At 47.1% G+C, this 20,629-nt stretch overlaps 1 protein-coding gene across 3 annotated transcripts in view; it reads right to left on the bottom strand.

The window, feature by feature from the left end:
- SLC6A13 (solute carrier family 6 member 13) overlaps window positions 1-20,073 on the bottom strand; it is a 60,508-nt gene extending 40,435 nt beyond the window's left edge. For 2 of the 3 annotated variants that reach the window (XM_039520002.1, XM_039520003.1), the window contains exons 1-6: window positions 20,046-20,073; window positions 18,837-18,911; window positions 16,918-17,133; window positions 7,292-7,426; window positions 4,794-4,934; window positions 3,530-3,614 (exon numbers count right to left, since the gene is read on the bottom strand). In XM_039520002.1, the coding sequence (XP_039375936.1) occupies window positions 3,530-3,614; window positions 4,794-4,934; window positions 7,292-7,426; window positions 16,918-17,128 (572 nt within the window). In that variant the 5' untranslated portion in view covers window positions 17,129-17,133; window positions 18,837-18,911; window positions 20,046-20,073. Of the gene's footprint in view, window positions 1-3,529; window positions 3,615-4,793; window positions 4,935-7,291; window positions 7,427-16,917; window positions 17,134-18,836; window positions 18,912-20,045 lie in introns of those variants that run through there. The other variant, XM_039520004.1, reaches the window with a different exon arrangement.
- Between the last annotated feature and the right edge of the window lie 556 nt (window positions 20,074-20,629).

The following is a 20,629-nucleotide window of genomic DNA, read 5'->3' as shown; positions in this document are numbered from 1 at the left end:
CTGTGCTGCCCCAGCTGCTGGAGAATGGAAGCTGCTGGCCTCTCCCACAACATCACCCACACCCAGAGATCAGAAGACGAACCCCTCATCTGTTCTGCAGTCCCAGCCCGCAAAGGTTGGGCCAAGCAACACCCTATAGCCTCAGCAATTAGAGGCAGGTGATGCACGTGTGCCCTCTCCTGCTGCATCATCCAAAAACTAAAAGATGCACCTCCTGGAACACCAACAATCCAAGATGCGTGATGCACTTGCACCCTCTCCTGCTCCACAGCCCCATCAGCCAGGGACCAAGAAAATACCTGCTCTCCCCATCAACAGCCCTGCACAAAGACAGGATCTCACAGAGCCCAAGAGAAATCCCCCTTCGCTTTTTGGCATTTCCCTATCTCACTTATTTTCCTAGTGCCAGCTAAGTGGAGGCCTCCTGCATGCATGCAGCAGTGAACGGCACAAGGGCATACAGCATGAAAGGATCCTGGCAGGGTACAGGAGCGTAACGGTAACAGAGCATGGGACTATAGACGAAGCGCACACCAAGTGTAGCTCAAGGGAGCCCCAGAAGGGCACACAATACAATGCAGATTCGCATCTTTCAAGCAAACATCTACCCTCTTCCCCTGGCCTCTACCCTCCATTTCCCAGAGACTGAGAGCAGAGCCTGCTTCTCCCCTGTATCAGAGGCTGTGACCGAGGAGCTGGGACAATGGAAATTTCCACTCCCGTGTGCTGTTGTCCCAATACTACAGAACTGTTCAAAACATTGATTTTAACCTCAGTCTCTTAGCTGCCAGCCACAGGCACAGCAGGGCAAGAAATGCCAGCCCTGCAGCTCACGCTGTACACGTGACAGTCCGAGAGAAGCCACGGGAGAGAGGAGAGTTAGCGAAAGGCAGCATGAGAGAGGAGAGAAGCTGACTATGGCCAGAACTGTTTGCTTATTAACACCACATTGACACAGCTCCTTCCCTCCCAGAAGGAGCCCCCGCCCCCATGCTCCAATGGGGATTATAGAGGTCAGAATCACATCCCTGTGCTCAACTGGAGCTGCCACAGGCTGCTGCTCAACAGTGCACAGCAGCTCTGTACAACAGTTTGGGACACGCAGGGAGGAACACTGCAGCCATTTACATCTGCAAGGGGGATTTAGAGTCGCCGAAGGGAGTTTACTCCGATTGAAATGAAGCCAAGACACAGTGCTTAGCAATTCTCCTCCCACCAGGGGCTGTGGAATCTTCAGTGATCACAAGCCCTTGTTTTTACATCTTAGACAAACGTCCCCATCCTCCAGCCCTTGGTCAACATGCTGGGCTGAGTACTGATGCCAAGGGAGAGTCCCACCTGCTGAGTCACCAGCACTGAGTCCTGCAGCACAAGTGTTTCTTGAGGGCCACACAAATTCACACACTGAGAAGGCCCAACCTCGCAAGATACAAGAGGTGTGGCTGCTACCCTATGGATGTCCACTGATCTCATCCCATTCCCAGCTGTACAATCATAAAATCATAGGGTTGGAAGGGACCTTAGGAGGTCATCTAGTCCAACCCCGTGCTCAAAGCAGGACTTAATCCCCAACTAAATCATCCCAGCCAAGGCTTTGTCAAGCCTGACCTTAAAAACCTCTAAGGATGGAGATTCCACCACCTCCCTAGGTAACCCATTCCAGTGCTTCAGCACACTCCTAGTGAAAAAGTTTGTCCTAATATCCAACCTAAACCTCCCCCACTGCAACTTGAGACCATCACTCCTCATTCTGTCATCAGGTACCACTGAGAACAGTCTAGATCCATCCTCTTTGGAACCCCCTTTCAGGTAGTTGAAAGCAGCTATCAAATCCTCACTCATTCTTCTCTTCTGCAGACTAAATAATCCCAGTTCCCTCAGTCTCTCCTCATAAATCATGTGCTCCAGCCCCCTAATCATTTTTGTTGCCCTCTGCTGGACTCTTTCCAATTTTTCCACATTCTTCTTGTACTGTGGAGCCCAAAACTGGACAATACTCCAGATGAGGCCTCACCAATGCCAAATAGAGGGGAATGATCACGTCCCTTGATCTGCTGTCAATTCTCCTGCTTATACAGCTCAAAATGTCATTAGCCTTCTTGGCAACAAGGGCACACTGTTGACTCATATCCAGCTTCTTGTCCACTGTAAACCCTAAGTCCTTTTCTACAGAACTGCTGCCTAGCCACTCAGTCCCTAGTCTGTAGCTGTGCATTGGATTCTTCCATCCTAAGTGCAGGACTCTGCACTTGTCCTTGTTGAACCCCATCAGATTTCTTTTGGCCCAGTCCTCTAATTTATCTAGGTCCCTCTGTATCCTATCCCTACCCTCCAGCGTATCTACCACTTCTCCCAGTTTAGCGTCATCTGCAAACTTGCTGAGGGTGCAGTCCACACCATCCTCCAGATCATTAATAAAGATATTGAAGAAAACCGGTCCCAGGACCAACCCTTGGGGCACTCTGCTTGATACCGGCTGCCAATTAGACATGGAGCCATTGATCACTACCCGTTGAGCCCGATAATCTAGCCAGCTTTCTATCCACCTTATAGTCCATTCATCCAGCCCATACTACTTTAACTTGCTGGCAAGGTACTGTGGGAGACCATATCAAAAGCTTTGCTAAAGTCAAGGAATAACACATCCACTGCTTTCCCCTCATCCACAGAGACCTGTACTGCCAGTGTTTTCCACGTTATACTAGCCCAGGATGAAATTACAAAGATAACCCATAGAGTAACTCTGAGGCCAGTTCAGCTTCTCTCTAGAGCAGAAACAAGGGCCAAATTCATCCCTGGTGCAACTCCATTGATATCCTACTTTAACTCCACTGTGTCAGTGGAGTTTATCCCCAGGATGAACTTGACCCGATGTGTCAAAAAGAGATTTGGACTGAAAATCTGCGAACCCGTTGGGCTACACTGAGAAGGGATACGATCATATAGAGTGACCATGAGCAGGTTGAAGAGAAAAAGGATATGGGAGAAAAGAGCAGAAAGAGAAGAGCAGTTGTGTTGTGACCAAAAGGGGGGAGGGAGGGAGAGAGAGAGAGGAGAACAGAAACAGGTAGATGTGAGAAGAGAATGATCAGAGAATGAGTAGGACAAGGGGCAGGAGAAAGAGCAGTAAAGATGATGTCTATTGGCAGAGAGCCAATTCTAACCTCATTTACCCCTCTGGACCCCTAACTGAAGTCAGTGAGACTACATAGGTGTGGGGACAACATTTGGGTCAGAGGGCAGGAAAGACAGGGAGGATCTAAATAAGACAGGATGCCAGAGTATCCTCTCAGGCACACCTGTGTGAATCCAGAGCAACTCCACTGACCTCAGTGAAGTTACTCTAAATTAACAGAACAGTAATCAAGAGCAGAATTTGGCCCATGTTGTTCTCCTGGGTGCTGTCCCGTTTGAAGTGTTGTGAAAACCCTGAGGTGTATAAACTAGGAAATGCCTGGAGGGGCTGAGAATCATTGTTGGGGGATTGTAACTCCCAGAGGAGTCAGAGAAACACAAGCCTTTCACTTACTCCCAGAACTCGATGACAGGGGAGGTGGCGTTTTCAGTCGTCACATTTAGAGAGGCGTTTGCCTTCTGGAATTCCACGCAGTTCTCTGCAGGACAGGCCCAGGGAGAGAGAACATAAACAGATACAACTGGAATAGCAGAGCCCCTGGGAAACGCTCGGGGTGAAAGTAACTTAAAGGACTTACTGGTACGCAGGGCGGCCGGGCTCCTGGGCAAGGTGGGGGCGCAGATCTGGGCCCCCATAAGTAGCAGGGCCTCAGGCAGAAGGGACGGGGCTGGGGCCAGACTCCCCCAGCCAGCCCTTCAGCACTGCACAGCCTGCGCCACCCAGGGCTCTGACAGCGATTTAAAGGGCCCAGGGCTCCAGCAGCCCAGGGCCCTTTTAAATCGCCAGGCCCGGGGGCAGCTTCCCCTTTTGCCCGCCTTCCCTCCCCCCCCCCCCCCCCCGTCAGCGGCCCTGCCGGTACAGTGCTTAAAGCGCTGACGCAGCAGCACTTTAACATCGACTGTGTATCGGCGTCCGCTTTCTTACCGGTATGCCAAACCAGCCCACTTTCACCTCTGGAAATGCTGCAGATCCCCTTCCATCCAGCAGCATAATGTTCAAAGGGAGAAAAATATTCTAAAATCCCTATTCTTGCTCAGAACAAGAGGTCCTTCCAGGGCAGAGTTGGGGTCCCATTGGCAAAGCAGTGCAGGGGAGAAACCAAGGACTGTATGATGATAAAGGTTAAATTCCCCTTTTCCCTTCAAGGGAAGGGGTGGGCCTCCCGGGTAGGAACGGGCTCCCATTATTGAAGCAGAGCACAAGAAGCAGAGGGCTGAATATAGACTGAATTTCCCTCCCATCCCCACAGCTGCCAGGAGAGGGGAGCCCCCTCCAGGACTGAGATCCATTGTTGGAGCAGCATGGGGGAGCCTGTATAACACACCAACTGGTTTACTGCTCTGATCAGGCATAGTGAAAGGCTGAAGTCAATGGGAGCTGTGAGCGGCTGGCACGTTAGGACATTTTCTAGAAGAGATCCAGCTTATCAAATCAAATTGAGCCTCTTCTCCTCTACCATCAGCAGGACTGATGTTGTGTCAGGTAGTATGGCAATAAACCAGGCCTCTTCGCCACTCGCACTGGCCTTGGTCCCTCCCCCACAGCAGGCTGGATGTTGCTTTTTCAGGTTAGATGGTATTTGCTGGTGGCAGATTTTCCCCAGCAAACTGATGGGGAGTTGGAGGAGGAGACGAGATAGAGGGGAATTCAGTGTTACCCGTGTTCCATTCGTGGTCACAGCTGCCCCAGGGAAGGTCTATGGTGAACGAACTGAAGAGGTAAAACAAGGCCCAGGCCAGGACGATAATGTAATAGAAATTCAGGAGTACGACGATCACCTGGGAAGCATAACCAATTCCTGCAGAGAGAAGGGCCTCAGTGTTGATAAACAAGGAGAGGAACATGAGCTGGAACAGCCTCAGGACCAGAGCCTGCCACAGCACCCTGCTTCTCCCAGCACTCCAAACCCACCTCTGTCTGTACCGCCCACTGCTCTGGTTCTCTCCCCATTTTGCCCACCTCCTCGACTCTTATTTTGGGGTTCCCATGCTGCAGTGTGAATATTGGCATGGTGACCGATCCATCCATCACCGTCTTCCCAGTGATATCCAGACTACCTTCCACTGCCTCACATTATCATGGCAGCCAGTGGAAGCTTCCTTGGGAGACAGACGTCCACGAAAGGAAAGTGTTTGTGATCTATTGCACCTGAGGGCTGCAACTTTCAGGGCAGTTGCCAACGGGTGTCGGGGTTTCCTCATGACCACTGCCCTACCCACGTTGCTAAGTGGCAGGAGAATTCTGGCTAGAGTCTGTAGAGACTAAAGAGTACAGCAGGGTCAGAATTACACTTTAATGTCACTGGAACCAAACTTTTACCAGCAGAGAAAAGAAAAAAAAAAGTCAAAGCTATGGAATAATGTTTAAAACTGTCCTGGATGTCAACAACCTCCAAAGGCAAAGCACTGCACACATTGGGGTCCTCTATAGGCCAGAGTCTCCTACACCTTCAATTCAGACACAGCTGCTGTGATGTCCATGGTTCAAGTAAACCACAGTCTATTATGAGCTACTCCACTCAAGTCTCACTTTAGGGAATGATGCAGGAGCATTTGCAGAGCGAGGCGGGGTAGGGGGGAAAGAAGGATGTTGCTTACAGGTATCCCGAGCAACATCTGCCAGCAGGCATCTCTGTAAGGAGCTCACAATAGGAGAATGGCTGCAGAGTTGTAGCTGTATAGGGTGCTCCAAGCCATAGCAGTTCCAGCCTCTACAGTGTTTTCCTGAAATACTGCCCCCTGTTAGTAAGGGATGATTCCTCTGGGAAAGGGGTAAGCAGACTTTGCAGGTAACTCATTACTTCATCTAGAGGTAATGGAGAACAGGAGGTTTCCTGGTGCGTGAGGATCTATGAGTGGACTGAGCAGTCCTCAGGGAGGCACTCTAGGAGCAGCCATGCCTGAGGAGATGTGAGCTGCTCTTTGTGTTTTCACTTAACGTAGTTGTTTGTTAATAAAGCCACGGCCCAGGAAGGGATGGGAGTTTGAACTTTGCACAGTATGTGGATTGTACTTGCACAGCAGGGTGAGCAGCCACCTACTAACGTAAAGAAACAGAAATTTACCCCACTGGTCCATCTAGCCAAGTGGCCTCATGTACTCTGGCAACCCTCAATTAATTCTGTAGCTATCTCCCTGGCTTTCCACGCCACCTGGCGTTATGGACAGAACATCTTGCAGCCGTTTCATGGAAGTTGGAACATGAAGGTTTTTTTATTGAATTTAATATGGACGTGAGAAATGTCTCTCCTGTCATTCAGTTCAATATTACACTCAGTTTTGATTTTGCTCAACCTCACATTTTTAGTTTTCAATGTGCTAAAGTTTTTATTTGAGCAGCAAACTACCAGGTCTGTAGAAGTCATCAGGGGAGAAGCTGGAGGGTTTGGCAGATGGATAGGAGATGGTTGAGACTTTTGGTAGCTAAAAAAGCATTGGAAGTGTTTGGGATTGAGGGATAAATACCCTATTGGATGATTATGCTAAAATGATGTCATAATTGGGTTTGGGAATTAACACCACATTAAGAAGACACCTCTGAGAGCTATTGTTTCAGGCTGTCTGCAAACTCAGGAAGATGACACGGCATTAGTTTAAATGTGAGTTCATAGATTTTAGGTTTTCTTTGCAATTATAAGGGTTACAGCAGTTTTAATTATTTAAATAAAGTTTAGATCCAGGAGCACAATTCTGTCTGTGGGCAAATTCCATAGCCAGAGCTCACACCTCAGAGAAGGTGGTGAAGAGAGCCGGTGATGTGATTTGACAAGGAGAGAGAACGTGACCAGAGTTATGGGAAAGACAAGAGATTTTTTTTCAGCACCATTTTGGATGAACAACAGGGGAGTGAGGGGAAAGTCAAGGAGACTTTTATGGCAGGCTCTCAACATTCCTCTAAAGCATCATCACACATTGATGGTGAGAGAGACAGCAGAATACCAGATGAGGTACATCATGAACTGATCTGAGAGGGTAAACACAATTCTTCATGGTAACATCACAGGCACTTCCAAAGAATTTTGCAGAGAACAGCATGGGTATAGTGGGAGGGTCTCTTTTAAGAGGGATAGATGTCCCAGCTGTAGTTCCTGACCCTTGCACTACATGTCCCTCATCCCCCCAACCAAAAAAGGGTTGCGCTCTGAGGTCTACTCACCTTCAAAGAGAGGGCAGAGCTTCCGCCAGGCTGTGATCCCTCCCTGGCTGGTGTACTGCCCTAGCGCTGTCTCCAGGAAGAACACTGGGATCCCACAGGTGAAGAGGAAGATGAGGTAAGGGATAAAGAAAGCACCTGGCAGATTTAAGCATTGTACATGGGAAAAAAAACATGTTAGACCATTGACCAACTTAGGCCTGGACTGAAAAATTCCCCCAGGACAAAGAATGCTCCAAGAAGGGTCCCTGAGAAAGGAGACACAGATGGCAATATGGGCTGTAGAGAACAGAGGAGGGAAGGGCCAGGATGCAAGGGGCCTGGGAGACACGGCAAAGAAAAAAATCCCTATCAATTTATCAAGGAAATGGTGCTAGCAATAACCCAGTTCAAAACACAATTACTGCTTGCACAGCTTCAACCATAGTGTGAATGAGGCATTAAAACCTGATGGGGTATAAAGACAAACCTGCCCGTTGCCTCAGAAGATTAAAATCTGCATCTGTGGTGAAGAGACCAGATCGCATTACACAAGTCTTGTTATTACTTCAGTTGTAAGCTCTCCTGGGCAGGGTCTATGTCTTTACATGTATTTGCACAGGCCTACGTGGCCTATGTTCTCGCAAATTTTAGCATGAGTCTCTTGATAGTTTTATAGCCTCAGCTCCTGGAGTCATGCAACTCTATGAGAAATCTCAGATTCATCTTTTGATAAATGTTTCTAGCTCTTAAGATGGGGAGAAAAGCTTAAACATGAACCCTAAAGGCTCAAAAACCAGAAGGCAAATACAAAGAAACTCCAGACACACACACACACTTACACTTCTTTAAGAAATCTCAGCATTTTTTTGGAAGCTGATTTCTGATTTTTGAATGCTTGGAGTTGGTAATACTCAGGATGCTAACGTATAAATATTGGATAAACTCAGCCTGCTCCCACCATTCCACCCAATTTGAGTTTTTGTTCATCTTGCTCCCTAGCAGTTAAGAAGCAGAAGCACAACTGAAAGGAAAGTAGTACAGAAAGGTATTTCACTCACATTGGGAGCCCGGTCCTGCTGCTACTGGAGCCCATGGCAAATTTCCCATTAACTACAGTGGGAGTGAGAGGCCCAGGGAACATCAGAAGAGTAAGAAATGAATCAGGTCTGTGATTACTCCATGCTGGGGTAATACTTGCAGTTGATTTTTCCGCTACACAACTGAAGGGAAAGGTCCCTGAGCTAGTCTATTCTCCCTGCTTTATTAATGCATCATCAAGGTTGCTCAATTAATATTACAAAAATAACGGGAAAGATAAACTTTAAGATGCCTGCATCAACAAACAGCCACATTGCACAGCTTGTCTATTTCATGGACACATTTAACAGTGAACCCAGAAACGCTCTCCTTCCTTTTGCCTCCTTTCCCTCTTCTTGAGATGTTTTTGAACCATGGCCCATTACAGTGCATGCTTGTAGGTCAGTCTAGAGTTTAATATATGTAGCAGAAATAAATGGAAGATGAGTAGACTCATGTGGATCAGATGCTAGCAAGTCACCTGGCAGACTCTGAGGGGTCTGCAGAGTCCAACATGACAGTGTACAGTTGAGAAATTCCACCCTTTTCCAACAATACAAATGAAGATCCCACAGTAATTACTGAGCAAAACCATGACTGGACCAGGCCCAGGGTCTGCAGAGATTAGAACTAATGGGTCAGCCAGATGTCAATGTGCTAGGAAGGCCCTGAACCTGCAAAGATTTACCTACATGTGTAATTTTACTTATGTAAATAGTCCCAGGGACTTCAATAGGGATTTACTTACATGTGTAGCTTTACTTATGTGAATAGTCCCTACTGAAGTCCCTGGGACTAGTCACATAAATAAAGTTAGGCACATGCATAAATCTTTGCAGGGTTAGAGCCTAAGTCTGTAAGGGTGTGGGGGGGAATATTGTGCAGAGCTGCTCCAAAATTTTCTAATGAAATCTTGTCCAGAAATGCCCAATATTGAACATTTTAATGGAATATTTTAAATCGAAAATTTTCATTAATCAGTTATTGTTTTCAGTTTTCAAATGAATTGTTATTTAATTACTGTATTTTGATTTAAAACACACACACGTCTTGTGTCTACGGTGACCAAAAACCTTTTTGAAAAATATTCCAAAAATTGAAAACATGGGAAATAACAAAACTTGATTCACATTTTTAATTAAAATGTCACCAAAAAAATGAAACCAGTTATAACTGGTGTATGTAATTCATTCTTATTTGTCAATGAGCTCTAATCTTGCATGGTTTTATTTTATTTTAACAGCTTTTCACTTGTTAGTGCAACTTGCAGTGCCAGAATGCTGGGGAGGAGTGTGGGAGATGAGAGAGTTACTTTTTGCCTAGACACAAAAATTGTACCACTTTAACTACGCAGTATAGTTATACCACTACATCTGCCTAGTGTGGACAAGTTATACCAGTAAAAAGGTGCTTATATCGATATAGTTCATTCCTGCATATAGTTTATTCCCCTTTTCTCATAGGAATAGTCTATGGGGCATCTCATTTGTGCTGATACAACTGTGTCCATGCTAGGCTTGTACTTGTATAACCAAATTGGTACCAAAAAAAAAATCACACCCAACCACCTGTGTGTAGACCAGGCCTTAATCATGTCCCCAAAGTTGCTAGGTAACAGCATCCTCCCCACTCACAGTAAGTTGATCCACCAAAAGTTCTGAGGATGCAATACTGCTATGTTGCATTTTATTGGCTCAGGCAGTCATCACTCAGTGTCCTATTGGGGGAATTGTGGAGGTGGACAGGGGCGGCTCTAGGCACCAGCGGGCCAAGCGCCCGCTTGGGGCGGCATCCTGGGGAGGGCGTCATTTGGCTCCGGTGGAGCTCCCGCCGGCATGCCAGCGGCAGGTCCACCGGAGCCCGGGACGAGCGGACCTGCCGCAGTCATGCCTGCGGTGGGTCCCGTCTTCCCGCGGCTCCGGTTGAGCTCCCCCCGGCCTGGCTGCGGCAGGTCCGCTCGTCCGGGCTCCGGTGGACCTGCCGCAGGCATGCCGGGCGGAGCTCCACGAGCAAATGCCGCCCTCCCCAGGATGCCGGAGCCGCGGGAAGAGGGGACCCGCCACGGGACTGGGGAAGGGCGGCGCAGCGCTCCGCGCTGCTTGGGGCAGCCTACTTTGTAGAGCCGCCCCTGGAGGTGGAGTACTGGAACAAGCCTAGAAGCTTTTCTTCTCTCTCCTATCCATATAGTTAAATTAAGCTTCTTAACAAAATCTCTTGTTTTTCAAATCTGCTGCTACTCCAGTACAGTTATTCCCACACCACCATATACCCCACCTGTGAGCCAGCTGGCATCCTGCTGACACAGGAGTGGGAACGATTTTAGGGAAATTAATTTTTTGGCCAGAAAAGTTTTCTAAAGACATCTTTGGGTGAGCTGCAGGAGCACCACAGTTCCGCGGTGTGTATCCAAGTAGGGTTCTGGAGTGATCTCATGGCACACACAGAAGGTGCTCCCGTTTACATCACATCAGCATTAGCTTGAGAATGGATCTGGCTGACATCCATTTTACCTAAAGGGAGTAATTTGTGCTGAATGAAATGGGTGAACTTGCTCAGAAAAACTCAAGAGCTGTTTCTCTGCCTGGTTCTCCTACTCTAACGGGCTCTTTCAAGGTTTAACACTATTCCTGTGCACTAATTGCTGCTGTTATTAAACGCCTTCCTCCATCCCCAGGCCAGGCCAATATTGTAACTGTGAGAAATTGCAAATTATAGTGAACTTCATTCAGCCCTGAATTAGCAAAGCTGCTGTGTCTGCTTTCTACTTGGTCCTGACACTCTGCCATTGAAGTCTGCCCAAGCTAGTGCGGAAGTAGACTATAGAGGCACTGGGCTATGACACAGAAAGAGGCTGCTTTACTGACTGAATGGAAGCCCATAGGTGATGCTTTCACCTCCTCCAACAGAAAGGAGTTCAGCCAGTCAGATGCTTTTGCTTCAGAATTGCTCTCTCTTGTTTTTTAAAATTCAGTGCTGAGCTAAAGCTGGCCTCTTTGGGTTGGGTTGCTATCTTTCCACACAAACTTCGAAAAATAATCCACATGAATATAAATATTAGTAAAAGGGGCTGGCTTGACAGCTCTGGAGGCAAACGTCCTCTCCTCACTCACAGAACAGGCTCACCAGGAGACAGCAACACCAGCCTCCCCACACTGTCCCCGTCCCCAGGAAGGTTCAGCCCTGAGCCAGAGAGGCCACCTCCAGGAACAAGAGGGGAGACCAGTCTTCATGGCCTACTCACAGTCCTTGACCTCTCTTGAGAATGCCCTCAAGGCTGTTGGTGCCATGTGGAGGGGGGGTGTCTTTCTGAGGGGGACCTCTGTCCAATAGGAAAAGTACTGCAGCCTCCCTCACTATTTCACACAGGCTACCAAATGACCTCCCTTACCTAGTAACAATAGTTGTCTTGGGCTTCATCCACTTGGACCCTGAGCTCTGGCCCTCCCTCTTCCTCAGGATCTCTGGCTATATCTAGTTCAGGGGTTCTCAACTTTATTGCACCGTGACCCCCTTTTGACAACAAAAATTACTTCATGACCCCCGGAGGGGGGACCAAAGCCTGACCCCACATGAGTCCCGCTGCCCCTGGCTGGGAAACCAAAGCTGAAGCCCCACCACCCTGGATGTGGGGGGTGGGAGGGCAACGCCGAAGCCCAAGGGCTTCAGCCTCAGGCAGGGGGCCTGTAAACTGAGCCCTGCCACCCAGGGCTGAAGCCCTCAGCCCTGGGTAGTGGGGCTCAGGCTATGGCTTCGGCCCCAGGCAGTGGGAGTCGGGCTTTGGCCCTGGGCCCAGAAAATCTAATGTCATCCCTGACAACCCCATTAAAACGGAGTTGCAACCCACTTTGATGTCCCGACCCACAGTTTGAGAAACGCTTCTCTAGTTTGTCCATTAGCATGATGGCTTCCAATATACCTAAAGGTTTGCTCATTTTGGAATCCTACCTCGGATTCCCCTTCTACTGCATGGATCATAAAATGACTCACAATCAAGTCTGCACATGTGTGAATGCCAAGTGGCTATTTCCTGGAGCGTACAACCCAAAGCTCGGCAGGCTCGCCTCTGCCTGACCTCCAGCTGACACATCCTCGCTTTGTCTTTGTGAGAGGCATAGGGGCCTTCAATGCCAGTTAATTACAGGGCTTCCTGCTTTGAGACCAGGGGCGCTGGAACAATTTGTATAGTGGGGGTTCTGAGAGCCATTGAACAAAACTGTAAACCCTGAATATGGTGGAAACCACTTCAAGCCAGGGTGTGCAACAGCACCTGTGTTTGAGACACCACTCCATTGCACACCTCAGGCACGAGGTTGCACGGGTAGGTTATCACACACACGTACCTGGGACACCTCTTCTATCACTTCCCTGTCTCACTTCCAAGCAAAGCCTAGTCCCACCCTTAGCGCTTTCCCACACTGATTACCTGTGGCATTGTCACACTTGACTTGCCAAACCGCCTCCACCATTCTTTTCTCTTGGAACCTCCATGTGTACCTTGTGCCTTGCAGGGGGTTACGGTGACAGTGCAGTACACTGGACCCCTTCAGATAACGGGTAGCACGCTATTTGTATCACGCTCACAGGAAAGACGCGCAAGGAGTCTGAAAATGAAGCCTTATAGGCCCCTTCACAGGCTCCCAGACATCTAGTAGTACAGGAGGATGCTTTGTTAGGTCTGGCGGTCTCTTAGCCTCCTTGTGGCCCAGCCAGCAGTTGGCATCACACACATAAAATCATTACATGACCATTTTTTCTTGCCTGAACAGACTGGAAAATACATGTCACAACCATGATAAGGAACTATGACTGAGACTGGTTATGTACCAGGTGTAAAACACAAGGACCTCTGATGTAGTTACAGCAGTGGGGGATGGGGGTAGGATTGCCGCTACACAGACAGTCAAAGAGTGGTATAATGTAGTGGAGCAAGGACATTTCACAACTGCTCAGGCCTGAGGCCCTACAGACAGGACAACAGTCAGAGGGAGCAGTTACAACAGAGCCAACCTGGTTACAGGTTTCCATTTTGTACTTCAAGAGACGCCTCTTAATTGCATCTCCGAAACAGGCTCAAGTCTCGGTTCAATTTTCCCAGTTTGAATCTCATTTTATCTTGCCCCAGGCACAGGCTAGGTCAAATCCTGAAGCCCTTACAGAGTTTTTAATCTAGTGAAGCCAGGGGGAGTTTGACCCCAATAAAGGACTCTGAGGTCTTACTTTGTAATTCTAGCCTCCCTCTGTTCCTTTGTGTTATTGCTTTGTTCTCACAAATAAGATTCCAACCAAGCACAAGACCAGAGATGGTGTGTACGTGGGAGTGACACACAGGGAGAGAGGAGAGGGGCACACCCACGCACACCCACACAGCCATGCTTCCCCAATACTTCTCAATCAGAGAGGCCAACGTCCATAGACAGGGTTTAACCCCTTCCAGGGGGGTACAACCTACGCCCAGTCAGAGTGAAAAGGGAGGAACAGTTATTTTTTCATGTTGGACTTGGGTATTGGATACTGAACTCTAAATATTCTAAAGATGATTCTTTGTTTGCAAAGTGGAAATGAGCCAAAAAGAATGGAAAAGTAACAAATTGCCCTGTTTCATGTAATTCAAATAGATAATTTCTCAGCTATCCTGCATTTCACTTTCCTCTTCCCCAATAAAGGCTGTTTGGCAACCACTTCCTCACTTTACAAAAAAGAGTCACCGTATGAATCATTCTTGTTCTAACCTTGGGGGAAGGCAGCTAAAGGTCCCAAGTGCAAAATATCCAGTTCAAGTGCAGGTCCAAATTTTTTTTTGAAAAATAAGATATTAATTTCTGGTCAACGCAAAAGAAAAATATTTCAAACATGTTTAGTGAACCAAAACGTCAAAAAGTTTCATTTTGATTTTGATGTTCCGAAATGTTTAATTTTTTTAAATATAATTGAGGGATGCTGTGAAACAAAATGTCCTTCCAAAATGAAACATTTTGTTTTGGAAATGCTGAAACAAACCATTCTGACATTTCCAGGGTTTTTTCCCCCTAACTGAAACAATTTATGAAAATCAACCTGAATTCACAAATTGTTTTGGTCAGACTGAATCTGCATTTTCTGTTGAAAAATATTGCACAAATAATTTCACACAGTTTCTGTCCCCAGATGCCAGATTCTGATACAGATTTCAACCCCATCCCAGCCTGTGAGTGTTTGGATCCATAGTTCTGGGTCTGGCTCACCTCTAGCACTGATGAAATTTGGGAAGTCCATCTCTCTATATCCTGAACTATCTGACCAAACCGGGTTCTCTCTGATAAGACAGCTTCACAAAGGTTCTACACCACCCAAAGCCGTCCCTTTCCTCTCAGGATTCTAGCACTTGATAACCAAACTAAGAAACACCAGCAACAGGGGCAGGAAGGTGGCTCTGTGAGCTGCTTTTCCCATTCCAGCAGTGACCAGTCTTCACGTTATCCTTAAGTACTTCCAGGGGCTGTGCAGGGAGCCCATGGGAACAGTACAGTGAATGAAAGCAGAAACCATGCAGCTAGTGACCTAGATACGTTCCAGATTAAAAATGAAAAACAAGAAAAATCCTCCCTTCTAATCCCCCCTCAAAAATAAAACAACATTCTCAAGCACCAGGTGAAAAGCAGCAAATACCAAGTGAAAGTAGCTAACTGGCTAATCCTCTTCATGCCAATGGCATGAGAAAGTGGTTTAGTTAGACCCAGGAGACTTTTCCAAGTGAAATCCAGGAGATTTCAATGCAAGGTCCCCAGGCCACTCACTTTGCCAAATGAGAACTTCCGGAGAGTCTGATTAGCAATAAATCACCAAACACAAACGGGGGGAATTCCTGCTCCACACCTTGGAGAAGTTCTCCACAGAAAACACAGAAACATCTCTGACTTCTAGCAGGACTTGGGGGAAGGGGAGAGGATTTCAATTTTTCTTTAAGAAAAAAGTCTAACAGCAAAACCTAAAACCAATAATCCACCCACAAAGTGAATTTGCTGCACTGAGGAATTCCCCATAGAGAAGATGCATGGAAATACCCCCCACAGGCTCATGTATCTGTTACTAATTATTACCTGCAAAGCCCCAGGATGCTTGGAAGGCAGGTGTCTCGCACACACAAAGATGCACACTCCATCTCCCACCTACATCACACTGTGTCAGACACGTTACACACGTACATGAGTGTGCACGCATCTCACGTACACACCATCGCAGTCAGGCAAGATGATTTTGCAGGGAAAGGAAGCAACGCTGGGGTTCTTCACAGATGCCAGAGGAGACTCTGAATACTACCTCAGCTCTTTTCCCCATAAAGCCCACCTCACAGACACTGCTGTCTCTGTGCTTGCACTCACCCCAATGTCTCTTCTGGAGACGGCGTACCACTCACGTTAGCACCCATTGACTAGCAATACATACCAGAAGAGAGGCAGATGATAGGATAGAGAAACTAGGCCTGAATCCCCTCAGTAATGCTGCGTGCCTGGCACCTCTGGAAAACTGGTGCCCTCGGGGTGCACAAGCATTTAGTTATTAAATGTTCACCTTCATGGCAGACAGGTCCTTCGCTTACAATGGTTTAATACATACATGTTACAGGATCTCATCCCTGCCACACACACAATGAGTACATGACAGGCATCCCTGCAGGGCCAGACGAACATGCTGGGTACCCTCCAGGATGTGTACTGCACCAGTGGTTCTCAAGCAGGGGTCTGGGCCCCCTGAGGGGCCGCAAGCAGGTTTCAGGGGGTCCACCAAGCATGACCGGCATTAGACTTGCTAGGGCCCAAGGCAGAAAGCCAAAGCCCCAGCCCACAGGACTGCAGCCCAGGGTCCCGAGCCTTGCCACATGGGGCTGAAGCCTGAGCAATTTAGCTTTGTGGGGCCCCCTGTGATGTAGCACCAGCCCTGGTTTTACATGCAGAAAAGTCGTTGTGGCACTGGTGGGCCATGGAGTTTTTACAGCATATGGGGGGGCCCCTCAGAAAGAAAAAGGTTGAGAACCCCTGTGCTACACCAGGAGTCCTTAACTCATCAGGAGCTTCCAGGAAATATGCAGATATGCCAGGCCCGTATGTGAAGAACTCCAGCCTGGTCACTGCTGGGAAATTGGCCTCTTGGGCATAGACAGCCAGGCCCCAGGCATTTCAGGGAATGGGTCCCTGGGACACAGATGTGGACTCTGGAAACCTCTAGGAAAGAAGCTTCCTAGCAGTGGACAAACACACTGAGCACTTGTGGGAAATTTGGCACAGACTGACACTCTGAAAAACTGCAAGATGTATGGTGCCAACCGAATACAGCTGCCTCTGCCCCCTAAGGAAATGCATTTCTTGGGCAAGCATAGCACCTCTAGGAATCAGGCCCTCTGTGCACACAGGTGTATACCCCCGAGATGCAAACAAGTTCACTGACCACCTCTTGGAAACAAAGCTCTCAAGTGCACAGAGCAATTCAAAATGCAAGTGACCATGAAGCTTTAAGGCCAGTGGAGAACAACAGAGGGAAATCAGTGGCTAGATGGGGTAGCTGATGTAAGTGGTTAGAGCTAGAGCTGTACTTACCTCCACCATTCTTGTAACAGAGGTAAGGGAACCTCCAGACGTTACCAAGGCCAATAATCTCCCCAGCCACCGATAGCACATATTCCAGCTTGTTGTTCCAATGGCCTCGTTCCAGTGTTTGATTCTTCTCTTCTTCCTTCTGCTTTTCCATGCCTGGATGAGCAGGTATCGTCTCTCCATTGCTAACTGCCCCAGGGACTCTGTAATCCATCCCACCTTCAAAGGATTGGTACCATTTTTCAGCATTATGTTTACAAGTCATTCAACAAGTCAGAAATGTATAAGAACATACTGGGTCAAACCAGTGGTCCATTTAACCAAGTAGCCTATCTTCCAACAGTGGCCAATGCCAGATGCTCCAGAGATAATGAACGGAACAGGGCAATTATCAAGTGATCCATCTCCCATCATCCAAGGTCAGCTTCTGGCCGTCAGAGACTTGGGGACACCCAGAGCATGGGGTTGCATCCCTGACCATCTTGGCTAATAGCCACTGATGGACCTATCCTCCATGAACTTATCTAGTCCTTATTTGAACATAGTTATACTTTTGGCCTTCACAGCATCCCCTGGCAATGAGTTCCACAGGTTAACTCTGCGTTGTGTGGAGAAGTACTTCCTTATGTTTGTTTTAAACCTTCTGCCTATCAATTTCATCAAGTGACCCCTAGTTCTTGCGTTATGTCAAGGATTAAATAAAATTTCCTTAGTCACCTGCTCAGTACCATTCTTAATTTTATAAACCTCTTATCTTATCCCCCTTTAGTCATCTCTTGTCTAAGATGAGCAGTCCTAGTCTTTTGAATCTCTCCTTCTATGCAAGCTGTTCCATACCCCAATCATTTTTGTTGCCCCTCTGTACCTTTTCCCATTCTAATATGTTTTTTTGAGATGGGGCAACCAGAAAGCATGCAGTATTCATGGTGCGAGTGTACCATGGATTTATATAGTGACATTGTGATATTTTCTGTCTTATTATCTATCCCTTTCCTAATGGTTCCTAACATTATCATCTTTTCTGATTACACACATTGAACAGCTGTTTCACAATGGCTCCAAGATCTCATCATTTTGTATGTATAATTAGGATTGTTTTCTCCAAGGTGCACTTACCGACATGGAATTTCATCTGCCATTTTGTTGGCCAGTCACCTAGTTTTGTAACTCTTTACAGTCAGCTTGGGACCTAACTATCTTGAGTAAAATTCTGTATCAGCAGCAAATTTTGCCACCTCATTGTTTACCCCTTTTTTTCTGATCATTTATGAAATGTGTTGAACAGAACTGGTCCCAGTACAGATCCTTGGGGGACCCTGCTATTTACCTCTCTCTCAGGCTAGAGCAGCTGAGGGATACAGACACACACACACAGCACTAGTTACTCTTGTATCATTCCTTACAATTCCTGATAGGGGATGTTATGGGTTTTTCCCCATATACTAAAAGCACCTACATACCTTCAATCTAATGGATTTATTTTGGCTTAAAGGGGTGCTACCTTCTTTATTATCATTTAAAACGGATTCATTTCAAAACACTCCAGTTCTGAAAGCGCATCCTTTAAATAGTACACGTATTACTCATATTATTAGCTGTGTATATTAATCTAGCACCCAAAGGCTAGATTAAATATCTGGACTGAGGCCACACTGTCCCAGGAGCTGTACCAATGTAAGAGACAAGCCTTAACTAATTTTTTTCAATGTCTTGAAGATATTTTATAAGGGTTTTTCTACTCCTCTATTGTAGTTTAAGGGTTTTTTCAGCAAGGAAGAAGCTGATTAACTAAGTTCACAGGGAAGTCATGAGATTAACTATACCCAGTTATGTCACATGCACCAATCACATCACATGCATAAACAAACTGACATGGAAAAGTGTTTGTTTGTTTTTTTTACTGTCAGGTGAAGCGATCTTACCAGTATTACTTGTAAGTAGAGAAGATACAAGTTTTTCAGAGAGAAATGGGATTTTTTTCCACGCTGACAGCGTCCCTTTAGGAGAACAAGAACAATCAGTAAAGTACGGCTTCGATGAGGGCACAGTGTGAGTTTCCTCTGCGACAGGCTGCAGCAGCTCTGCCTCTCAGAATAGCTGCCTCTCTCTGCAGAGAACTGAGTTCTCAGGGATTTAAAGGTGCAGCTTACAGGGGAGGAAAAGGCAGAGCAGTTATGAAATTATGTGTAACATAGGAGGGGTGACAGCTGTGAATTCCTCCCCGGCCAGTGCCCCTGCTCCATTCCCTAAAGCCATTGCCCTACAATGTCTGCTAGGTGAGGCTAGAAACGAATAGCTGTGAGCAGCCCAAAGCCAATGCTTCCAAGCTACTCCCTACAGTGACTCCTGCTAGCAGAGGCTGGGACTGCAGTAGCTGTGGATTCCTGCAGAGCTGGTGCTCAGACACTATTTATTAAAGTGCTTCTGCAGGCAGGAAAGGATTAAAGTAGCGGTGAGCTATTTGCTCACTGTCCTGCAAAGTTCCCTAGAGAAAAAAGTCTTTTACTGAAAAAGACTGGGACTAATTAAGTGCAAATTCCTACACAGCCAGTGTTTTCAGAATACTGCAGGGAAACATTGACTTGGGGTGCTGATTGTACCATGATTTTGCTGCAGCAATTCATGGGATATTTGTGCCTATTCGTTCCCTACAAGGAATACTAATGGCAGCAAAACTCAGCAGGACGTATCAGCAGAGAAGGAGGAGGATGGCTCCAGGTATTTAGGTACTGTGCATAAGCAAGGATTGCTGAGAACTATTTGAGCAACGGAAGCACATTCCTTCACACAGCATCTGCCATTGATCTCTCCTGTGTCCCACTGAGGTGGCTTGTCAAAGCCCCGTCTAATTCTCCTGTACAGCCATTTCTCACAAAGAGCAGAAAAACACAATGACAACAAGTGGTGTTGCCCCAGGAAGAGTGGGGGTTCTACCCCAGCATACTCCAGAAGGTGTGTGTGTGTACACACACACACACACAATGAACACTCCCAAGCATCTGACAGCAATTCCTCAGAAGAATAAGGGAAAAAAATTTTACACACTAGAAAATTATTAAACAAATAGCCAACCACACAGTAACAAAAGGAGTTGGAGGAAGGAAAGCAGAAGAAAACAGTGAGCCAGTTACCTTAAGGGAGGAGCTGTCAAGGATCTGGTTGGAGGGAAATGTGAAGGCAGTCGGGAAAGGTACTGGCTATTTAAAGTGTGGAAGAAAAATTCTGCAGTGGTGCAATTCTACACTTTGCCCAACCCACATTCCTTCCCCCCCTCCCCCAGGGCTGGACAACAATCTACACGACTGATTTTATGGCCATTGCAAAAGGGGCTCTCTCCCCAGTCCATGTGAGTGTCTTACTTTCTCCTTGTGTGGGTGGGTGGGTGGACTGGCTCCATGTGTACCTCTACCTTGCTTTGTCTGTCAGTCTCTCACCCTGTGTCTACTTCTGTCCCTCTGTCTCTCATTGTTTGTTTCTCCCCCTCTCTATCTACTTCTCTTCCTCTTTCCCTCTGTTAATCATTCTGTGTCTCTCTTCCCTCAGTTCAAGGGACAATAAATGAAAAATTCACACATGCCTGTCAAGGCCATACCAGAGGCAAGTTCTGGTTCCAAGCTGCATCAGAAACAGGTAAGACCAGAACCTAACTTACAGTGAATTTTCACTGCAGTCTCTATGACACAGATTTAAACCTTCCCTTGGAATGCTAGTGAAT

The sequence above is a fragment of the Mauremys reevesii genome, linkage group 1, assembly GCF_016161935.1.
Source record: "Mauremys reevesii isolate NIE-2019 linkage group 1, ASM1616193v1, whole genome shotgun sequence".
NCBI classification, from domain to species: Eukaryota; Metazoa; Chordata; order Testudines; family Geoemydidae; genus Mauremys; species Mauremys reevesii.
This window is presented reverse-complemented; position numbering and strand designations above follow the sequence as displayed.